The 23,557-nt window shown below is 51.5% G+C and overlaps 3 protein-coding genes across 4 annotated transcripts in view; 2 read left to right on the forward strand and 1 right to left on the reverse strand.

Moving 5' to 3' along the window:
* The window catches only part of LOC146424105 (uncharacterized), a 261,931-nt gene that overhangs the window by 225,251 nt on the left and 13,123 nt on the right, over positions 1 to 23,557 (reverse strand). The gene's annotated exons all lie outside the window — the stretch shown is intronic.
* LOC146424120 (inositol 1,4,5-trisphosphate receptor-interacting protein-like 1) lies at positions 13,094 to 16,539 on the forward strand. 2 transcript variants are annotated; one of them, XM_085043878.1, is made up of 2 exons: positions 13,094 to 13,289; positions 14,712 to 16,539. In XM_085043878.1, exon 2 carries the CDS (start codon positions 14,715 to 14,717, stop codon positions 16,215 to 16,217), a length of 1,503 nt encoding a protein of 500 aa, XP_084900004.1. In that variant the 5' UTR covers positions 13,094 to 13,289; positions 14,712 to 14,714; the 3' UTR covers positions 16,218 to 16,539. The 2 variants fall into 2 exon arrangements, with proteins under 2 accessions (XP_084900004.1, XP_084900003.1); XM_085043877.1 differs by lacking the exon at positions 13,094 to 13,289 and adding an exon at positions 14,342 to 14,407.
* On the forward strand, positions 22,435 to 23,547 carry LOC146424121 (uncharacterized). Its single transcript, XM_085043911.1, has one exon. It carries the CDS (start codon positions 22,582 to 22,584, stop codon positions 23,506 to 23,508), a length of 927 nt encoding a protein of 308 aa, XP_084900037.1. The 5' UTR covers positions 22,435 to 22,581; the 3' UTR covers positions 23,509 to 23,547.

Raw genomic sequence — 23,557 nt, forward strand, 5'->3', positions numbered from 1 at the left:
AATTCCCAGTGTCCAGAGTGGCTCTGCAGTCCTTGGCTGTGACAGCTTCCCCAGCTGATGTGTGGGTCTGGGTGATGGTAAAGTCTGAGGGTAACTGGTGATGGATCTTTCTAAATCATTACAGGCAATCTTTTGTGGTGATGATTGGGTTCATTGCTGAGCTTCTCCTGTTGTGATTCTTTGCTGCTTTGAACTATAGGAAATTGCACTGATTCCTTCAGTTGGTGTCTGTGTCTTTGGTGCTGGCCCTGTCCACTGGCAAAACAAAATTGGCATAGTCTTTCCAGATCACAGCAAAATGTCACTTTTTAAATATAAATGCAAGGAATCATTTCCATCCAAGATTCCTGCTTGGGAAGACCTTCCCTATAGTTCTCTGTCTCTGGAGTGGGCTGAGGTCAGAGCACTGTGTGAGCAATGGGGAAGTCAGCTAAGAGAATCTGATCTGCTGGATGTATTAAAATGCATCCAAAATTGCATACGGAAAAAGGAAAAGATCTTGTGAGTTTGGGAAGATGAGGATAACATTTTGTTAACGGTATATTGTAAAAAGCACCAACAGAAGGAACAATTGTTTTTGGAATGCTCCCACATGGAGCAACAGAAGTTTTTAATCTTGAGCTCAGATTTCCTTGTGCAAGTGAAATAATATAATAAATAAATAAATATATAAAATAAAACTTATATGTAAAAATATAATTAAAATATGTATGTGTATATATATATATATATATACAAACTAAATAATAATGTGAAATAATGCTGACACTAATAATTTGTTACCTTTTGCTGCTCAGGGATGTAATACTAAATACCCTACAGAAAATGTTTGGCCAGGACCTGAACGTCAGTGGGAAAATTGGCGAGTTTATGTACCATGAATAAAGGAGGATGGGATGAAATTGGCTATTTTCATAGGGTTTTCTGATATTGTGATATGGAATGCTTTGTCTGTTACTGTGAGAAATAAAGTGATTAAGGCTGCTGGGTTTTTCATATACCACACTATCCACAAGCTGCAGGATTTGTTGAATGGATGGAGGGTTTGTTAAAAGAGCAGATGAAAAAAAGAGGAGATGGGAACCTGTCCTGATGGAGAACCCCTTAGATGTCCACTCCAGGAGCTGCAGGGCTGGATCTTTATGCATTAGATTTAATGAGGATAAATCAGAAGCAAATGAGAGTTATCAATACCAAAACAGGAATTCAGATCCTCCAGGACACTCTGGTTTGATAACTGCTCACTAAAGCTTGGCCTTGAAAAGTGTTCATGTCATGGGAGGAGAAATTGATACAGATTATCGAGGAGAAATTCAAGTACTTCTATTAAACAATAGTGAACAACATTGGATAATGCAACCCCATGACAGGGTAGAATGATTATTGATATTGTAGTTTTAAAAACAATTGTGAAAATAGGAGATCTACTGCAAATCTCTACTGCTTGTGGAGATAAAGGGTTTGAATCCAGCAGTCCTAATGATGCAGCCAAGGTGTGGGTCCAGAGGCCAATTGGCCCTCCTGAGCCAGCTGAAGTAACTGCTCTGGAGACATTAAACTAAAACACTGTTTGAATCCTGAAACCTGGGCAAGAGCAATGGGAATCTGTCCCTGCAGCCAAGTGTTCCATGGGAGAACAAGTAGATGTTATAGGATGCTGTTTTACAGATCCTGCCAGACCAAATCTCCCTGTTTGCCCCAACGTTCCCTTTGGAAAATGCTCTGATCCACAGGGCTCCATGTGAAGGCTGATGTGACCCTGAGTGTCTTCCACACGAATTCCAGCCAGTAGCCTGGAGTACCTCAAGGACTGGGAGCTGGCAGCTCTCCAGCCGAAGGGGAAAGGACCCACCAAGCCTTGTTACCCACAGACACCGCGGTGAAGCTGAACAGCAAAGGACCTTGGGGCATTATTCTGGAATTAAAAAGGAGCCAGCTCCATTGACAATGGAATTATTGTTCCTAACTCAAATGAGATTGAAGAAAAAGAATGACTAACCTTGTCACTGAAGTACTGCTTATGTCTGTAAGTTGTATGTTGGTAGTCAACCAGAATCTTTGTTTGCCAGAAACACCTCTGGAGTTTCACCAAGGGATTAGTCATGACAATTCTTATGGAAAAGATAAAGATTAATGTAACTAAAATACACAGTGTAACTAATTGCTGGGTATGTTCTCAATTAATGTTGGGAGGAACAGGATTCCCTTGGAGGGCCCACGCTACAGGGTGACCAGAACTCTCTCACTGGGCTCTGACTCGTAGTGGAGTCAGTGAAGGGATAATTAAACTGTGCTGTGGAACAGAGGAATACATTTATCAATTTTACAGGATTCACTAGGATTTGCCTTCAGGAGAAACCTACCCTGTTATAGCTAGAGGCCACAATGTGAAAGGATTTCTGTGCTGGAGCATCTCTCACAATGTCAATAGAGCTTGGGGTGCTGGGGCTGCTCAGGGTCACTGTTACACCACTCTCAGCTGCAGTGCCACCCTTTTGGGTACTTTGGCAACAATCACAGGGAGGAGTTGGGGCTATGAAAATATTTTCCACCCAAAGAGTGCCTTTGATTTCAGAAAGCCAAAGATTCTGGTTCACCCTGTGCCCAATGTGCACTGCCTTGTCCTATTGAGTTACGTTAAGGAGCTAAATAGATTATTAGAAGAAGTAGGAAATGATACTGCTAAAATATTGAATAACACATCCTATGAGCTCCAACAAACACAAATGGGAGCTCTGCAGAGCCACATGGCCTTGGATTATCTGTTTGCTGCCCAGGGAGGAGCCTGTGCTATTCTAGGACAGGAATGTTTCACTTGTATCAGTGATAGGTTTGAAGTCCAACAGTCAGGAATGAACTCAATAGAAAGAGCAGTAGAAGAATGGCAGAAAGAAGAAAATTCTTCTTGGTGGCCTTGGCTTCATGGCTGCCAAACTGGAGGCTGCTGTGAAATGCATTTGTGGCAGTCACTGTAATCATGGCAGTGTGTGCACTTGGTGTGTTATGATTCCATGTTAGAGTTGTTGTAACTCTTTGTGATGAGAAATGGAGCACTGAGACTTGTCTGAAAAGAGACACAGCTGTGGCTAGCACAGGTCTCTCTCGTGAGAACATTTTGTTGTGTTTTATAAACAAAGATAAAGTTTGGATGTTTTTGCAAACAAGGTCTCGAGATTTGGGCAGTTCAGGCCTGGCCAATTAGGCCTAGGGGGAGGTTTTTGACTGACCAATTTGGGTAACCTGTGAAAAGTCTATATATATGGAAATCAAAATAATAAAGCTTTTTTTCTTGCCTGAGAACCTGGGTTTCTATTTCTCTGCTAGCGGCTCAACAGCAACACACAACCTCAAGTAAAAATGAGGGTTTGGTAAAGAACAGAGAATAGAAACCAGTTAGGCAAGTTATCAAAGGAATGTGAATTATAGCTCTGAGTAATGAACTTGAACAGCACTTCATTGAAGAACAAGAGACAATGCCTTTACGCCTAATACCGAAAGCTAAGACTTTGTTATCCAAAGAATTATTATGAAGGTTGTAGTTTGTCTGTAGCTCAAAGGACCAATTGAACTACCAAGGCCTGAACAACAGGCCCTGGGCCAAAGCTGACCTCTAGATGAATCTTCCAATCAAATGTTATTTGTATCTGCTCAATAACAAAGCATTATTAGCAAAATGATCTATGTATCTGTTCACTGGTGAAACCTGAATTTACCTTTCTGTATTTAGAAACCAGACAATGCCACATCTGGCTTTGTTTGGGGGTGTAGGATCAAAGTCAACTCCCTTGGTTCCTCCTTGAGCCCTGGCCAGGCTTTGGGACAAAGCAAGGGGAGAATGAAACCAGATGTTCCTGCACTGGAAGTGCTGTCAGTTTGTTTGTTCAGCACTATCCAAGCTGAGGTTGGAAGCCTCACCTGTGGCTGGACACAGCTGCAGGAATTCCCAGTGTCCAGAGTGGCTCTGCAGCCCTTGGCTGTGAGAGCTTCCCCAGCTGATGTGTGGGTCTGGGTGATGGTAAAGTCTGAGGGTTACTGGTGATGGATCTTTCTAAATCATTATAGGCAATCTTTTGTGGTGATGATTGGGTACATTGTTGCTGAGCTTCTCCTTTTGTGATAATTTGCTAATGATCATGTGCTTTGCTGAGCTTCTCCTTTAGTAATTCTTGGCACTTTTGCATTCCATAAATTACACTGTTCCTTCAGTTGGTGTCTGTGTCTTTGGAGCTCACCGCCAGCAAAACAGGATCCCCTCCTGCCCAAGGGTTCCCTGAGAAGACAAAAACCATCACTCCAAATGTACCTCCTTCCTCCTTGTTCCCCTCACAATTTACACTGAGCCTGATGTCCTGTGGTCTGGGATATCCCCAGGGTCAGTTGGGGTCACCTGTCCCCCTGTGTCCCCTCCCAAGCTCCCCCACACCCCCAGCCCCTCCCCAGCATGGCTGGACGAGGGACAGGAAAGGCCTTGGCTCTGTGCAAGCTCAGCGAGAACAAAACCATCTGTGTGTGATCAACCCTGTGCTCAGCACAGCCCCAAAGCACAGCCGCAGGAAAGCCCTGGGAAGGAAATTCCCTCTGCCCCACCCAAAGCAGCACCCCATGGCCATCCAGCATCACCACCGCTCCACAGGCTGCTTTCTGACCGTGACAATCCCCATCCCAGCAGGGCAAAGGTTGTTTGCCATGGACCCAACCTCAGCAAAGTGTCTCCTGCAGGTTGTCATGGCACTGGAGAGTGGGAAGGGGGCTTTGTGCTGGTTGCCATGGCAACCTCTGTACCAATGATGCCCTATGGTGGTTGCCATGGAAACAGTCCCCAGCACTGACCCTTTCTGTCTGGCTGACCTGGCCTTTGGCCCTGGCACTGGGCTTTGCTGCTGGTTCCGCGGCGCCTGCCCAGCCAGCGCGGCACAGGGCAGGTGGCCATGGCACAAACCCCAGCCATGGATCCCCTGTGGCTCTGGGCAGTGACACCAGCCCTGAGCAATGGGCTGCTGCCGTGGGGTCAGTGAAGTGGCCATGGCAACAGCCCCTTGCAATGGCCCAGTGCAGGTTGGCATGAGATTCCAGCATCACAGCTGGCCCAGGCCAGGGCTGCAGTGCCCTTCCCAGCAGCCTGGCTGCACAGCAGCACTTCCAGGGCTCTCTGCATTTCCCTTCCCCTCACTCTTGGCTCACTCACACACCTCTCAACAATCCCCTTGGCGCTTTGAGCTGCAAGGAGTTCAAAGCTTGTCTGTCCTTCAGCAGTTGCTCTAATTCTGCCTTCAGCAACTCTGGATTTGTGTTTATTGCAGAACTTTATGTGTGTCTAAAACATTCCTTGCAGGGTTCTGCCTTGGGGAAGGGGAACCTCCTTGGTGGCAGCTTGGGCTTAGCACACACTTGAGGAGGGTGTCTGTTTTCAGTGGGGAAACTTAGGAGTTTGAGATTGCTTCAAAAAATAAAATATAAAAACCCCTCTTTGCTTGAGTGCAGCCAGTTGTGCAAGCAAAGCAGGTCCCAGGTGAGTGAGGAGAGACAGGATGGGGTTGGGCTTTGAGGACCAGGGTTGTCCCCACTCAGACGTCAAGGCACAGCTTCTCTGATCAAGCCAGACAGAGGGCTGTGAGGTCACAGAGTGGGTTGAGACATCACAGAGCTGGCTGTGCCATCATAGACTGGGCTGTGAAATCACCGGTTGCTTGTGTGACATCATTGGGCAGGATGTAATGTCACACAGTGGTGATGTGACATCATAAAGCAGGCTGTGGCACAGAGTAGGTTGTGACATCACAAAGAGGGCTGTGCGGCTGCAGAGCAGACTCTGCCATCATAGAGGATGGCTCTGTTGGACATCAGAGAGCAGGATGTGACATCACAGTGTGGCTTTGTAACATCATGGAGCGGGCTGTGTGATGCCACAGAGAAGGCTGTGAAATCACAGAGTGGGTTGTGACATCACAGGGTTGCTGGGTGACATCACAGGGTTGCTGGGTGACATCCCAGCTGGGTTGTGACATCACAGAGCAGGTTATGATGTCGCAGAATGCTGGTGTGACACCTGAGGGCAAATTGTTTGACATCACAGTGTGAATGGTGACATCCCAGAGGGGCTCTGTGACATCACAGGTAGCTGTATGACATCACAGAGGAGTTGTGTGAGGTCACTGGGGAGGTCACTCCACCCCAGCCCCCCCTCACAGTTTCCCCCAGAGAAGTCCAACGCTGCTCGTGCACAGCAGGGTCCCCTGTCCCCGCAGGTCCCCCCTGCCCCCAGTGCCACAGCCTCCCCCAGAGGATGTTCCATGAGATCGACCCCCAGAGCCTGACACAGGGACAGGGGGGACAGGGCCCTGGGGGCTGGGAGAGGGGGACAGGGACCCCCCAGCAGTGTCCCCGTGTCCCCCAGGGTGAGAGCCTGGCCCGGGGCTCCTTCATCCTCTTACGAATGAGGGCTTGAGAGCACTTAAAAAATCCCCGGCAAGGGATCAGCAAAAACCAGGTTTAATATTATGTGACAGCATGAGAAAATTCTTTGGCAAGAGTCACTCTGCTCCTGACTGGACAGTTCAGGCACACCAGGGGAAAAAAGCAACAATGAAACCAAGGAAATTCAGGCAATCAAACCAGAAATGAACTGAGAACTGGCACTGTGTGTGTGTGTGTGGGTGCCTCTGAAAAAAGACAGTGAGGGAAGAGATGAATATGGCCTAAAAGCTTCAGAGCCCTCAAACTCAACAGAACTTCACTTATACTGCAACCTAAACTTATATCTTAAAATTAATAACTTATTAGAAGAACAGCTCTTAACTGTATTTAACCTAACTTATAACCAATGATCTAACAATTTAACAGAGGAAGAGTATTTCACTTAGCTGATAGCTTCTATTAAAGATGGAATTACAGTAATGCAATTCACAAAGCACTGTCACAGCAAACTCTAACCTATCCAACTTCAAGTTATCCATATTTTGAGAAGCGGAAGTCAGGAGAAAATAGAGAGAGTGAGAGATTGAGATCGACAGTCAGGGCCTTGGATCCAGCTCCATCTCAGCTGCTGTGAGCTGCGGGGCCGTGGGACGTGTCAGTGTCACACCTGTGTCACAGCCTTTACCTGCTCTGCTCCATCTCACAGGTGGGGGTTTTGGGGTGCCAGGGGCTTGGCAGCCACTTTGGGGCTGGACCAGAGGCTGCAGTGGCTGGGCTGGGGCAGTGACCAAATGCCCCACCTATGCAGAACTTGCCCTGCAACCCCAAACACACACTCCAGATGTTTGGGGCCATCCAGCAGTTCTCTGCTCTCCAACACCGAGGCAATGGACTCTGGCTACAGCTCTGAGCTCGTGCCCATGGCAAGCACCCCTGGCATTGGGGCTCCATGGAGCTGCTCACAGGAACACCCCAAGAATTGTGGAGTACCCCAAAACTGCCTCCAAAATGTGGGATGCCCCAAAAGCCCTTCAGGAAGGTGGAATACTCAAACATCCACTGAGGAACTGGTTCTCCCTCCCTTCATCACCCCCAACCTTCCTTCAGCTGTCTCATTCCAGACCCTGCCCCACTCTCCCAATCCCCACAAAAACACATCCCACCCCTCTTGGAAATCAATACGCTCTTCCCAAGCCCTATTTTTCCTATTCCACCCCTCCCAATCCCCATCCCACCCATCCTGCCCCTCCCAATGCCAAACTCACCCCTCCTGATTTGCATCCCACTTCACCCAATCCCCTTCCAACCCCATTCCACCCTGAGGGGCTGAGGAATCGAGTAATTTTGGGCTGGCATTGAGTGGTTTTCAGGGGCATTGAGTGGTTTTGAGGTGACAGATTGATCCCTCTTCTATTTTGGAGTGCAAAGCAATGGAGAAAACTGCACCAATTACCACCAAAACCCCAAGATCCTCCCAAATATCCAAAAGATCCAAAAAACCCTCTCTGCTTCTCTGTTCTTTACCTCAAGCTGTAATTACTGTGTTAGGAAATTGCATTACATTTAAGAGTGTTTTATGTATAGTCAAGGCTTAAACATTAGAAGCAAAATCCCTGCTTCAATTCTGTATTGCTCTGAAATGTCTTGCTCAGGTTTGGTATTTAATTTCCTGCTCCCAAGCCAATGCTGAACACAATAACCTAAGTGTTGGATGTGAAGCCTACTGAGAGTACTGTGTAGATTGGCAGAACCTGTAATTGGATTTTAACCATTTCTAGTTTTTCTAGGAGACTAAAGAACTAAGCTGCCTTACCTACTCTTGCCTTTCCCTATCTCTATAGAACTCTGTATTTTACTCCTGTGACTGTTTAGAGAGTTCAACAAAACCAGAAAAAGTCCAACAAAAATTGGAGAATTCCTGTCTCTTGGCCCATCCTGATCATCCATACAGTTGGATGAAAGAGTTCCAGCTTCTGCTGACACTGTGCACAATTCTGAGACAGAAAAGCTGCCAAGAAGGGACATTGTGCCCAACTGTGTGTATCTTCTGTAAACAAAACACACATCCCTCCCAAAAAAGCACGGAGGTGCATGGAGGTGCATGGAGGGAAGGCTTCAGCAGTGGGATATCATATAAAGGGAAGGCAAGGTCAGGGAAGGGAAGGTCTGAGGCAAAGCTCTGCCAGCTCATGGTTTCTTCACCTCTGCCACCTTTGTACTCAACTCCTCAATTTCCTTCTGTGATATTTGGATGTCAAACTCACTTTCTTTGGCTTCATCAAGGATCTTGTTCCTGTTCCACTGTGACAAGATATCTGGAAGCCCAGAGAGACACAAGTCACAAGGGTTTCTTGATACAAGTTGGAATTCATGAAGGTTATTCATCTTCCATCAGCTCTCAAGTAAGGTTCACACAGTTGGCACTTTCTTCCCTTTCCCTCTCTCCTAAAAAGCAGTTGCAAGTACTGACCCTCCTCTCCAAGTTCACCATTCTATTAAACAAGGTTAATAAAAGGAAAATGAGGGGGTTTCATTCCTTTTTGGACTCATATACCTATCAGACCAACCCATTTTCAGTCTCCACCCTGCCATGAGAGCCTGCTTGTTTCACTGTTACTAACGCTTCAGTACACATGGGATGGAGAAAGTTTCTGCAGTAGGGAACCCACTGCACATGGATTCTCCAGAATGGCCAGTAATGAAGTCTGACAAATAATCACAAATAGATATTGTCTGCAACAGGAAAAGCAAACCTGGCTTACCCTCCCAGACCTGCAGTTCCCCCTCGGACACGGAGGGCCAGATGACACAGCTGCAGGCCTCAAAAAGTGGATTGTGGAATTTGCTCAGCTCTTTGGATGTGTTCACCCAGGTCCACAGGGAGAGTCTTTTGATGCAGCTCCAGGTTAGCCCTAAGAAAGCCACAGGAGCAAGTTAGTTTCTACACTTTGATCTGCAAACACTCCTGTTGTCAGGACCACACACACTAGGCGGCCACAAGTTTTTCCCCTTCAGTAGCTCTCAGCATCATGGCACAGGGTGTAAACCTAAAGCAATTTACTCAACCTGGCTGATCACAGCCAGTGTTGAATAAAAGATGGGGAACTAACACCTGTAAGTTGGTGGAAGTTGGCTGCCTGCTGTCCAGGTGAAGAGTGGGTCACCTCCTCACAGTGCTTTGAGTGCCAGGTTTGGAAAGGGATCAAGCTCCTGTGTTAAGGGAGAGCTGAGAGGTCAGGGAAGGATGGAAATGGAATTTGCAAGCACATAAAAGCAGTGGTATTGCTGCAATGGTCACGTCTGACAGGTCCCTGTGGTGGCAGGAAGGAACTGAGAACACAGAACAAGCAGTGCTGTTTCCCTGGGGGAATCTCACCTCCAGGAGTTCCACATTACAATCTGTTCATTAGATTCCACCAAATTTCATTCTGCCTGCACTAGCAGATTGAACTGCCAGCCAGGCAGGAGATTCACCACTCCTGTGAATGCTTCAGACAGCACCAGCTTAACATGACTTCAAACCCTCTCTGTGCTCCCAGGTGCTCAGATGGGACAGGCAGGTTATTACACATAACATTCAATACTCCTCCAAATTTTATCTTACTGGTTTCATGTCAAACTTGGTTTTGCAGAGGACTAATTGAGCAGCCTTGCAGAAGGTGACAGAGTCTCTTCTAAGCCCTGTTTACTTAAGGAAAGAGAGGTTTACAGGAAGCTTTAAATTGCCTTCCTCCTCTGGAGCATCACTTCTCTTTTCCCCTGCTTGTTCAGTGGCCTTCAGTTAAGCAGGAGACCATCAGACATGGCCTCAATGGAGTCAGGAGTCCTGAGGGCAGAACTCATGTGCCATGGTTTAGCTGAGGTGGTGTTAGGCCATGGGTTGGACTCGGTGATCTTGAAGGTCTCTTCCAACCCCGTGATTCTGTGATTCTGTAACTGCCAAGCTCAAAACAGGAATCCAAACCTCTCTGGCAGCTGTGGGAGGCTCCAGTCCTCATCCTGTTTGCTATTCCCAGCAGCCTCATTCAGGGCTGTACCTGGGGCTGTCAGAGCCACCGGGCTACAGAGTCACATTCCTCCCGGACAGGTGAGGCCCAGACTTGCCAACTGTGTGCTCTGCTTGCCTTGACCTTCTCCTCCAGGCTTCCCACAGCTAGGACTCATGTCAAACTCCAGCTGTTGATCCCTTTATGGAAGAGTTTCTGTGTAAGAGACTAAAACTGGTGGTGGGTGGAGATTTTTGGCCAGGTTGGACAGGGCTTGAAGCAACCTGATCTAGTGGAAGGTGTCCCTGCCCATGGCAGGGACTTTGGAACTAGATCATCTTCAAGGATCCTTTGACCACAAACCATCCCATGACTCCATGACCTTTTTATCAGATTCAGCCCATAATTTAAAGGATTCAAATCAACCATCCTTATCAACCTTTCATTTTCATTGTTTCCAATCCATGTACCAAGCTGGGATGCATAAGTGTGCTCAAACAGTGTGATGAGCAGATTCTCATTGAATTCAAAAGCACATGGGAACTGACAAAAGATTTGCTGGATGCAATCCAAAAAGAGCCCCAGAAGCTGCTGAGGGAGCTGGGGGAGCTCAGCCTGGAGAAGAGGAGGCTCAGGCAGGACCTTCTGGCTCTGCACACCTCCCTGAAAGGAGGGTGCAGCCAAGTGGGGCTCAGGCTCTGCTCTCCAGGAACAAGGGACAGGACAAGAGGAAATGGCCTCAAGTTGTGCCAGGACTGGTTTAGACTGAGTATTAGGGAAAATATTCTCCACTGCAAGGGTTGTCAAGCACGGGCACTGGCTGCCCATGGACTTGGTGGAATTGCCATGCTTGGAGGCATTCAAAGAATGTGTGGATGTGGCACATGAGGACATGGGTGTTAGGTGGACTTGTCAGTGTCAGGTTTGTGGCCTCCGACTTGATGGCAGCATGAATGTGGGGCAGGACACAGCCCAGATGCTGGCAGCTGGGAGCTGACTCAAGCCATACAGATGAGCCTTCCACACAGGCTAGCACTGGTGCTGGCAGCTGAGCCGCCAGCAACATGCCCTGTTCCCCTATTGCAGAACCCTGCCAGGTTCAAGCTGGGGCAGGGCAGGAGGAGTCTGTGGCTCTCCCAGCTGCTGAGCACAAGGTGAGAAAAGAGAAAGGGTGTTTCCCATCAATCCCTCCAAAGAGACATCATAACAGAGGAGAGAGAGGGGCAAAGGCACATTTTTGGCACTGATCTAGGCAGCACCGAGAGTGGACCTCTCAAACCCAGATGTGCAACATGGAAAATGCCACAGATCTTCCAGTGGGGGAAAGAGCTGCAAACAAAACACAACACAATCGCCAAACCCAAGCATTAACATTTCAATTTTCTCCTCCAGAGATACAAGGGCAGAAAGCTGGAGCCTAAGCTGCATTGCATTAGCACCTTGTTGAGCTTGTCTTGTCCTCTGTCATCCTCCAGGCCACTGTGAACCTGACCTGCTTTCACAGGGAATTCAGGGTTTGCCCAGCCTGGGGCCTTGCTGAAGGCAAAGGCCAAGGAAGGGCTCTCACTTGTGCTGCCAATGCCATGGAAGGCCCCAGAGCAAGAGGGCATTGCTTGGGTGCAGGGATCCCATCTTCATAGTCTGGCCTTGCAGGTTAGTAAAATCCACACAAACATCCTGGGATATTCCAGCACTGACTTCCATTCCAAAGCTTTCCATTTTGTACCCGGAAAATTCACACTTTTCCTTCTGCTTTGAAAGGGGATGGATTCCCTTGGTTGATGTATGTGGCAGAAAGGTTCTCCTTACATGGAAACACTTCCTGGCAGCCTGAATCTCTGCTGCCCACTGACAACCCATTTCTCTCCTCTGAGAGGAGCTGCCTTTGCAGCCCAAACCTCCCGACACCATGCAGATGATCCCCTGATCTCATACCGCAGGAAAAAGAGGGGAGGATGTGGGACTCAGCAAGGAAAGGGAATCCCTGCACAGCAGCCCTCTGACAAGAGCAGCAGCTTCCTCCTCTACATGGTCTCCCTGGCACAGCAGGTGCTAAAGACCACAGTGGCTACAAAGATAATTTTCACCCTATGTCTCCCTGGCCTGGCTGTGGAGTGCTGTGGCACCTTGAAATCACAGTGAAAGTGTCACCATGCAGGCAGCTGTAAAAAGCCACAGCAGGTAATGCTGCCCCAGGACAGCCTGGGCAAGCAGTGAGTGCATGCATGGAGGTGAGGCTGGGCTGGATGAGGGCCTGGACAGAAACACTGCCTCGAATGCTCGTGCCTTTCTATTAGGGATGTTTCCATAGAGCACAGGAGCAGGCAATTGCAAAGTGTTGCAAGCCAGGCAAGAGGGCTGGAAGGATGGTTTGGCTGCCAGGGAATCTCCTTCAGCAACTTAGGTGGCAAACAGAAGTGTATGTGCTCTGGAAAGGGATCTGGGCCTTTTGCTGGACGGTAAGGTCAGTAGGAGTCAACCAAGTGCCCTGGCAGCCAGAAGGGCCAGGCCTGTCCCAGGCTGCATCAGGCCCAGTGGAGCTCACCAGTGCAAAGAAGGGATTGGGCCAAGTGCCCTCAGGACTGCTGTGGCCTCACCTCGAGCACTGTGTGCAGCTTTGGCAGCCACACTGCAAGAAGCATACAGCAATGTTAGCTGCTGTCCAAAGGGAGCAAGAAAGATGAGGAAAGGACTGGCAGGCTGCTCTTATGAGGCACAGCTGAGCATGCTGGGCTTGTTCAGCTGAGAGGAGAGCAGCCTGAGGGGTCACCTCACTGCTGTCTACAGCTTCCCCACGAGGGGAAGCACACAGGGAGGTGTTGATTTTCCTCTGGGATCTGGGGAAAGGATGCAAAGCAATGGCTTAAAGCTGCACCGAGGAAAGCTCAGGTTGGTGATTAGGGAAAGCTTCTTTCTTCACTGTGGGCATGGCCCAGCAGTGGAACAAACTCCTCCCAGGAAAGGCTACTGGCTCCAAGCCTGTTGGTCCTTAAGGACCAATTGGACACTGCTCTTAGATCTGAGATAGCATGGTGGTGAATGGAGTTCAATGTAAATGACAGTGAGTAAGGCAGGAGTGTTGATCTGCCTGAGGGTAGGAAGGCTCTACTCAGGGCTATGGAAAGGTGTCATGGGTGGGTCAAGTCCACCTGTATGAGACAGAAGAAGGGAAAATGCTGAGTCCTGCCCTTTGGTCACACCCACCCCGTGCAGTGCTGCAGGCTGGGGCAAGAGGGTTGGGAAAGCTGAGAAAGAAATGGCCCTGGGGGTGCTGGTTGATGGATGGTAGTGTGCCCGAGTGGCCAAGAATCCAATGGCATTGTGACTTGTGTGAGAACCAGTGGGACCAGTGGGACCAGAGCAGTGATTGTCCCCTGCTGTGGGGCACTGGTGAGGCTGTTCCTCCAATCCTGCCTTCAGTTTTGGGCTCCTCACAACAAGAAAGACATGGATGTGCTTGAGTGTGTGCACAGAAGGGCAACTGAGCTGCGGAATGGTGTGGAGCACAAGTCTGATGAAGAAGGGCTGAGGCAGGTGGGGGTGTTTAGCACAGAGAAAAAGTGCCTCAGGGAGGGCCTTATGGTTCTCTCCAGCTCCCTGAAAGGAGGTTGTAGCCAGGTGGGGTCAGTGTATTCTCCCAGGAAACCAACCATACGACCAGAGGAAACTACCTCAAGTTACTCCACAGGAGGTTTAGATTTGATCTCTATTCCTTCACCAAAAATGATATCAAGGTTGTGAACAGACTGCCCTATGAAATAGCAGAGTTACCACCCTCAGAAAGATTTAAAAGAAGGAAGTTCTTTGAAGAACATTTACTCAAAGGCAGCCTTAAGCAATGAACAAGAGCCACTCTGAGTGGCTGAGCTGGGCTGGGGACAAAGAGTGGGGCTGGCCTGGCTGTGATGCACTGTGGCACCTGTGACATCACAGGGGACATGTCACAATGGGGGCAGCTATAAAAGGCCCCAGCAGACAATGCTGCCCCGGCTGAGCCTGGGCAAGTGGTGAGTGCACACTGGAGGTGGAGGGGAGGCTGGGCTGGACAAGAGCTGGGGCAGAAACACTGCACCCGGGGGTGGCTTCTCCCCATGCATGCAGGGACAGCCCCTCACAGGGGAGCCTTGGGCAGGGCACGGTGCTGCTGCTGCTGTTGCTGCTGGGGCAGCAGGACAGGCCTTGCTTCCTGCCAGCTCTCTGGGGCCCTTTCCTTCCTGCCCCCACATCCCTGTGATTCCTGCCCCTGCTGCCCCCTCTGCCAGCTGCCTCCCTCCCAGCCCCACTCAAGGCCTTCTCTCCATCCTCCTGCAGACCATGGAGTCCTGGATATTCCTGGTCCTTGCTTTGCATAGCCTTCTTCAGTACCCACAGCCCATGGATGGTGCTATGGATGTGGAGACACTGCGACTGCACGTGGAGTTGCGTGCAAAGCGCCTGGAAAAGGAGAGGATTCGGCTGGAGCAAGAGTTGGAGCAGCTCAGACTCCTGGAGCAGAGTGGCTGGGCCTGGGGAGACCTGCTGGGGTCTGCCTTGCAGTACTGGCAGCTCTGGCCATTTCCTGTCATCTTGGTCTCTCTCTTGGTCTTATGGTTTTTCTGGAGGGAAAGGAGCCTGAGGAGACAGGAGCATGAAGAAGAAAATGATGGTGGAAATGCATTCGGAATGGTAGATGCAAATGTAGTACACGATGTTATTCACGTGTTCATAGGATGGAGGCTATTGTGGCACATCCAGTGGCCTGTACAGGACCTGGAGACAGGCTGCATGTGGACAACTGACCTGATGGACAGATTCATCAATTTCTCTGGACGCGTCTTGTCAAACAGTTTCTACCCGGTGCTGCAACGAGCCATCCAGGTGGGCAATGCCTTTGAAGGTTGGACTGCCCGAGAGGAGGATGTTGTGTATCGCTTTCTCGTACCCATGACTCCTCCCCAAGGGCACTCCTTCCACCTGGAGTTGGCCAATGCAATGTGGAGGCCCGGCAGGAGCTTCCATGTCCGCATGGAGCTGGAGTGCACCTGCACAAGGGAGCAGCAGGCTGACAACATGCTGTGCTTCCTGCACCACCCCGAGGAGGAGCTGAGGAGGAATCAGGATCCCAGCCTCCTTCACACCCTGTGCACCGGCTCCTACCTTGATGTGCAGAAAACAGGCCTCTGGTTCTACCAACTGCTGAGAGCCATCTGGCCAGCTTTGCCTCAGTCACACAACTGGCGTCTAGTGCTGCTGCCCTCCAGACGCTCCTGCCAGTTCAAGGTGACCAACGGCAGAAAAAGCTTCAGGATTGAGATGCTCTTTGGGGTGCAGCGAGGCGACTCAGACGTCTTTGTTAGCAGCGAGTCTAGAAAGCCCCTCACCCCAAGAACAAGGTGGCTCGAGACCTTCGCCGTGGCAGAGATGAAGTTCTTCAGGCACATTGCCAGGCAGGCTCCCCCTTACAGCTTGCACCTCAAGTACCTGCAGTTCTTCACCTGTCTTCGGCAGGGCCTAGGCTTTTCCAGCTACACCATGAAGACCATTGTCATGCACCTCCTGAACGCTGTACCGGTGTCACAGTGGCAAATGAGACATTTCCTGAGGCGAATTGTGGATATCAACAACAGCCTGCGCTTAAGCCTGGAAGACAAACGTCTGAACCACTTTATTGTGGGCAACCAGAGGCTTCCTGAGGAGATCACTTTGCCCCCAGATGTCCAAACGACTGAGACACTCAATCTCTTCCATCGTATGGCCGTGGATCCGGTTGCCCATTCCCAGGTGATAAGTCAGTACCTGGATCTGCAACATCGTCTCCTGGAAATCCTTAAGCCTTGACACCTTGGAAGAGGTTCTCCTGCACAGAGCTGTGCTTGAGATGCTCACAGCTGGCGGCAGAGAAGCAGCTCATTGTACAAATCTGCTCCTTAAAGGAGAGGAGGATGCGTGCAAAGACTCTGGCAAAGGTCCCACAGCCTCTCCTGCTGCCTCAGCAGCTGGGGGACCATGGGAGTGTTTATTCTACCTCCTGGTATCAATTCATTTTCCAAAACAAGTCACTCAGATCTGCATTAAGCCCTACTTGCATACAAACTTTCCCACTCCTAAGAATGCAGATGAAGAGAACACATGCCTTACACGCATGGCCAAAGCCACCAAACCCCACCTGTAACATGCAATTGGGAAGGACCTAAAGTTACAGTATGAAGGAAGTGGGAACGTGGGGCAGAAAAAGACAAAAAATCAGGGAAGAAATGACTGAGAGGAAAAACTAGCTCTGCTGGCCTGGGATCAGACAATGGACTGTGTCTCTCCCTGTCCCCAGAAGCGACATCTTTAGGTCAGCATTGTACCAACTGTGTTGGAGCTGACCTGAAATCTTGTATATAGAAGTATCTAGACTTTTATTTCCTTGATAAATATATCTAATTCATACATATTATATATTACATGGTTCATTAGTTGTCATATATAATATTAAAAGACAAGAAAACAAAACCATATACTAAATAATATCAAAAGTAAGAAATCTGAAATTATTACATAATGAGAAATAATAATTATAAATATTTGAAGATTTTAAATTATGATTATATATTAATTCTGTATTACTATGACGATTTTAAATTATGATTAAACAATAACAATAGAGCACATATTTAGTGTTGTCATTATCTGTTGTGACACAGTAACACTCTTAGTGCATTTAGGTCTGGAAAGATCTTCAAAAAGTAGATCTATTTATTATATAGATAACATATATATAATATACTCCCTCTATAATACTATTTTTATATACAAGTAAAGCCATATATAGTGTCACTATCTGTTGGAACACATTGCTTCAATAAACTACAATATTGCAGAATCTGGATAGTGCAAGCTTTTCTTGATCTCAGCCAGACCTCTATATTGATAAATCTCACAAGTTGTCAATCTGGGCTCGTCAACAGTCTCCTTGAACTCAACCAAACTTGCAGTGCTGAACTGGTTCTAATCACAATCTGAGCCCAGCTGCCCCAACCCTGTGATCACAGAATCACAGAATGCCTTGGCTTGGAAGGGTCCTTAAAAATCCTCTTGTTCCAAGGCTGCTGCCGTGGGCAGGGACACCTTCCACTCTGCCAGGCTGCTCCAAGGCCCATGCAGCCTGGCCTGGAGCACTGCCAGGGATCCAGGGGCAGCCACAGCTTCTGTGGGCAGCGTGGGCCAGGGCCTCAGCAGCCTCAGAGCCCACAGTTTGTGCCACACCTGCGGCCTCAGCCCGCCCTGTGTCAGTGGGAGGCCACTGGCCCTGGTGCTGTCCCTGCAGGCCCTTGTAAACAGCCCCTGCCCCTGCAGGTCTCTGGTGGTGCAGGGACTGACAGGCCACAGGAAGGTGCCCCGGAGAAGCCCTTGGAGAGCACTGGGGGCCAGCAGTGCCACCATCAGGGCAGCAAGCAGGGCCTGGCGCGGCCATCGGGGCGGGAGGGCACAGGGCGGGCGCTGAGGCCCTGCCAGCTGGAGCAGGGAGCTCTGCTGTGCGGCCCTCCTTCTTGTTCCCCCACTTTATACACTGAGCCTGATGTCCTGTGCTCTGCGATATCCCTGGGGTCACTTGTGGTCACCTGTGTCTCCTCCCAAGCTCCCATGCAATGCTGGGCTTACAGGTGGCACAAAGGGCACCTCCAGGAAGGAGGGTTCAGGGAGTCCCTGGGGCTGAGGAAAGGAGGCTTTGGGGACTGGGAGAGGCAGCAATGGGGCTCCAGGGGCTGCCAGGGTCAAGAGACAGGGAGGGTCTGGGGGCTGTGAGAAGGGGCAGATCCTGGAGCTGCAGGTTGGGAGACACGACAGTGCCTGAGGGAGCAACAGGGGGAAAATGGAATCCCTGGGAATTCCCAGGATCCCCTTTGGGAGCACGCTGGGACCCCCTGGCACCCTCTAGGAACGGAATGGGATCCCCCTGGACCTCAGTAGGAGCCAAGATGAGCCCAGGCACTCCCAGGCACTCCCAGTATGACCCTGGTCACTTCCCCTCACTCTCTCTACGATCCCTGTTGCTCCCAGTATGAACCCATTCCCAGTCACACCCTATTATGATGCAATTTGTCCCCAGTACAATCCCAGTTGCCCCAGCTCCTCCCACTTCTACCCAGTGTGTTCCCAGTTCTCCCAGCTGCCCCTAGTATAATCCCAGTCATTCCCAGTTACTCCCAGAATGATCCCAGCATGGCTCCAGTTGCTCCCAGTTGACCCAGCTGTGGTTCCAGCTGCTTCCAGTCACCTGCACTATGGTTCCAGTCAATCCCAGTATGATCCCAGTCACCCTCAGTGTGATCCCAGTCTCCCCCAGCATGGGTCCAGCTGCTCCCACTCTCATCCCCACAGGATCCCAGTTGCCCCCAGCATAGTTCCAGTTGTTCCTTGTTCCTCCCAGTCTGATCCCAATTACACCCAGTGTCCCCTGGTAACATCCCAGTCCATCCCAGCATGGTCCCAGTTAGGCCAACTTGTCCCCAGTGTAGACACAGTCACTCCCATTTGCCCCCAGTTGCTCCCAGTGTGGTCCCAGTTCTGCCCAGCATGGTCCTGGTTGTTCCCAGTGTGGTTCCAGTCAGCCCAGTATGGTTACAGACACTCCCAATATATCCCAGTTGCCCTCAGCATGCTCCTAGTCATGCCCAGTCACTCCCAGCAACCCCAGTAAGGTTCCAGGTGCCCCAGTACAGCCCAGTCATTGCCAGTATAATCCCAGTATGATCCCAGGATGATCCCAGTACGATCCCAGGATGATCCCAGTACAGCCCAGTCACTCCAGTGCTGCCACTGCTGGGATCCCCCACCCCTCTCTGCGTTCCCCCCTCCCGCATCTCCAGGCTCCCCACAGGAGCCCCAAGGGCTGCAACTCCCTGCCCAGGCTCCCCAGCAAGGCCACTGTGGATCTGCAGCCCCCAGTTTTCCCTGTTTCCCTCTCCTTTTCCCCAGGCCGGGCTCCCCCTGTCCCCAGCGCTGGGCTGGGAGCAGCCGAGAGCCCCGCGCTGCCCATGCCGAGCTGTCCCGGCTGCATCCCCGCTCCTCCCGCGGCCTGCGAGCGACTCGGCAACGGCGGAGGAGGAGCAGGGAGGAGGAGGAGCGGGAGAAGGGATTGGGGCAAGGAGGAGGAGGAGGTGGCATTAGGGCGGGGAAGGAGGAGGAGAGACAGAGCGGGAGCAGCGGGAGGAAGAGGAAGGCCAAAGGAGGATCGGTGAGGAGCCACGCGGTTTGGGTCTCCCTGAATTCGCAGCCCCCCTGGAGCATCGCCGCCCCCATCCCGCAGGTGAGCGGGGAGGGGGAGCTCGCCCCAAATATCCGGGGGGTCCCTGCGTTTGGGGTTTTTTGGGGATGTTTGGAGTTTTCGGGACTCCAAAGCCGAGCCGCAGATGCCTTTCGGGGGGACATCGGGGGTTCCCCGGGAGGTGTTTTTGGGGGTCCCGGTGGCGGTGCGGGCAGACCCCGATGGGGGGCAGGGGGATGCGGGTCCCCCCGCGGTGGGGGTTGGGCTCTGCCCGGGCCCTCCAAGCTGTGCCCGGGGCCAGCGGGTGACCGGCGGGGGAGGGGGGGACAGCGGCTTTTGGGGAGCTCCGGGAGCCGCGGCTTGTCTAAGCAGAAGCGCAGGGAGAGGAGAGCGCCAGCAGCCCGGAGCGGGGAATCGGCGAGGGGCAATGCCTGGGATTGCTGGGAGCCCTGGTGGGGGAGTCTGGTGGCTTGGGGGCAGGATGGCCGGGAAAGGGGCTCAGGGCTCCCGGGTCCTGCAAGTGGCTACTCCCAGTAGGAGCCCAGTTGCCCCCCCCAGCCCCCCGCGCCGTGTGGTTCCAGTTTCCTCCTCACTCCCAGTATGAGCCCAGTCTGTCCCAGTCTGACCCTGGTCACTTTCCCTCACTCCCCCTAGGATCCCTGTTGCTCCCAGTATGAACCCAGTCACTCCCACTCATTCCCTATTATGGTGCAATTTGCCCCCAGCACGGTCCCAGTTGCTCCCAGTTCCTCCGTCTTCTGCCCAGTGTGTTCCCAGTTCTCCCAGTTGCTGCTAGCATAGTGACAGTCACTCCCAGTACAATCCCAGTGTGAGTCCAGCATGATGCCATTCTCTCCCAGCAGGGCCCCAGTCACTCCCACTTGCCCCCAGTATGGTCCCAGTTCCCCCCAGCACATTCCCAGTCTTTCCCAGTATGCTCCCAGTCACCACCTGCATGGCCTCAGGCACTCCCAGTATATCCCAGTTGCCCTGAACATTCTCATAGTCATTCCCAGGCACTCCCAGTTACCTCAGCATGGTTCAGTTGCCCCCAGGATTATCCCAGTCACTGCCAGTAGATCCCAGTTGTCACCAGCATGCACCCTGTCATTCCCAGTTGCTCCCAGTGTATCCCCAGTTGGCTCCCAGCATGGGCCTAGTAGCTCCCAGTAAGCCCCAGTCAGAGTCCATTGACACCCACTGTAATCCCAGTATGATCCCAGTTCCTCCCAGTATGATGCCAGTGGCCCCCAGTGTGATCCCAGTTGCTCCCTGTCAATGCCAGCATGAGCCCAGTAGCTTCCAGTATGATCCCTGTGTCTCCCTGTCTCTCCCAGTATATCCCAGTTGCCCTCAGCATGCTGCCAGTCATTCCCTCTTCCTAACAGTTGCTTTCAGCATCATTCCAGTTGCCCACAGCCACTCCAAGTCAATCCCAGTATGATTCCAGTCTCTCCCAGCCTGGGCCCAGCTGCTCCCACTGTGATCCCAGTATGATCCCAGTTGCCCCCATCATAGTTCCAGTTGTTCGCAATTCCTCCCAGGATGATCCCACTTGCCCCCATTGGCTCCTGCTATAGTCCCAGTCCTGCCCAGGGTGGCCCCAGACACTCTCAATTGCTCCCAGTTGTCCCCAGCATGGTCCCAGCTGTTCCCAGTGTGGTTCCACTTAGCCCAGTATGGTTACAGACATTCCCAGTATATCCCAGTTGCCCTCAGCATGCTCCTAGTCATTGCCAGGCACTCCCAGCTGCCCCAGTAAGGTTCTAGTTCCCTCAGAATTATCCTAGTCTTTCCCAGTTACTCCCAGTGTCCTCCAGCATGACCCCAGTTTCAGTCAGTTGCCCAAAGTATGATCCCAGTTACTCCCAGTATGATCCCAGTTGCTCCCAATGTGTCCCCAGTTTCCTCCCCACGTGGTCCCAGTAAGCCCCAGTCAGGTGATGCAAATGCCCCTCGGGGGGACATTGGGGTGTCCCCAGGAGGTGTTTTTGGGGGTTCCCATGGCGGTGCTGGCAGAGCCCCGGTGGGGGGTGGGGGGATGTGGATCCCCACCATGGTGGGGGTTGGGCTCTGCCTGGGGTCACGTGGGGACCATGTGGGACCCAATGGGGGGTGGGGGACACTGGTTTTGGGGAGTCCTGGGAGAGGCATGGGAGGGGAGAATGGAGAGGGGCAATGGCAGAGCTGGGGAACCCCTGGCAGTGTGGTGAGAGAACAGGGGAGAGGGGATCCCTGGGACCCCCAAACCCATTGACTCCCCTAAGCAAGGACCCCAGAGAGAGGAGACCCCCAGAAGCCCAAAGTGGGGAACTTGGAGAGGGGGAACCCCTGGGATTGCTGGGACCTCAATCAGTCTGGGGAGAGTGGGGATGCTGGAGAGGGGAACCCCCAGTAGACATGGGACCCCTGCAGCCCTGACAGGGGGAAACCCAGAACCCCAGAGTGGAGAGGCCAGAGAGGGAGAACTGCTGGGAGAGTCTTTTTTGGGGCTGAATCCTGGTGGTCTGGAGGTTTTTATGAACCCCAAAGCCCTAGTGACTTCTAGAGATGAATTGGACAGGGTGACCTTCAAACCCAAGGTAGTCACTCCTTGTTTTTCCCCAAACCAGGATTTCCTATTCCCAAACCTTGGCTGGATGGAGGAGGAAGCTGCAAGGAAGAGGAAGATGCCCCAGGATGCCCAGGCAGGTGAGGAGGAAGTCACTGCCCCTTTCCCCCTCTCTTCTCCTCCATCTCCCAGCCCAGCATCACCCCTGGCTGCAGGACAGCCCTGCTGCTGTTGGGGAATGGACTGGGGGGATCTCCTTCCCCTTCCCTCTGGCATGGAGGCAAATCCCAAATCCTCTCCTTGTCCTTCCTCCCCCAGGCAGTGAGCTAAGGGTGGAGACCAGGGAGGACAAATCCTTGCAGCAGAACCTCGTGGAAGAGGCTGTTTTGAGCAGCTCCATGAGCCAGGAATTGAAGAGCCTTAATCAGAGCTCAGAACTGCAGGTTCCTGAGCAGCTTCATGATGGGGAGAAGCCCCACAAGTGCTTGGAGTGTGGGAAGAGCTTCAGCAAGAGATCCACCCTGATCTGCCACAAGAGGATCCACACTGGGGAGAGACCCTATGAGTGTGAGGAATGTGGGAAGAGCTTCATTAACAGCTCCAACCTGATCATCCACAAGAGGATCCACACTGGGGAGAGACCCTATGAGTGTGAGGAATGTGGGAAGAGCTTCATTAACAGCTCCAACCTGATCATCCACCAGAGGATCCACAGTGGGGAGAGACCCTACGAGTGTTCCGAGTGTGGGAAGAGGTTTCCGACCAGCTCAGTTCTCCTCCAGCACCAGGTGATTCACATAGATGAGAGGCCTTTCCGCTGCCCTGAGTGCAAGAAGGGCTTCAAACACAACTCCGTCCTCGTCAACCACCTGCGCATCCACACTGGGGAGAGACCCTACGAGTGTAAAGAATGTGGGAAGAGCTTCAGGCAGAGCTCCAACCTGGTTGTCCACAAGAGGATCCACACTGGGGAGAGACCCTATGAGTGTTCCGAATGTGGGAAGAGGTTTCCAGTCAGCTCAGATCTCCTCCAGCACCAGGTGATTCACACAGACGAGAGGCCTTTCCGCTGCCCTGAGTGCAAGAAGGGCTTCAAACACAACTCCCACCTCATCATCCACCGGCGCATCCACACCAGGGAGAGACCCTATGAGTGTCCTGAGTGTGGGAAGATGTTTCAGAGCAGCTCCAATCTCCTCAAGCACCAGGTGATTCACAGAGACGAGAGGCCCTTCTGCTGCCCTGAGTGCAAGAAGGATTTCAAACAGAACTCCCACCTCATCAGGCACCGGCGCATCCACACCGGGGAGAGACCCTATGAGTGATCCGAGTGTGGGAAGAGCTTCAGCCAGAGCTGTAACCTGACCAAACACC

The sequence above is a fragment of the Lichenostomus cassidix genome, unplaced genomic scaffold (assembly GCF_008360975.1).
Source record: "Lichenostomus cassidix isolate B80296 unplaced genomic scaffold, HeHo_3.0 HiC_scaffold_42, whole genome shotgun sequence".
Lineage (NCBI taxonomy): Eukaryota > Metazoa > Chordata > Aves > Passeriformes > Meliphagidae > Lichenostomus > Lichenostomus cassidix.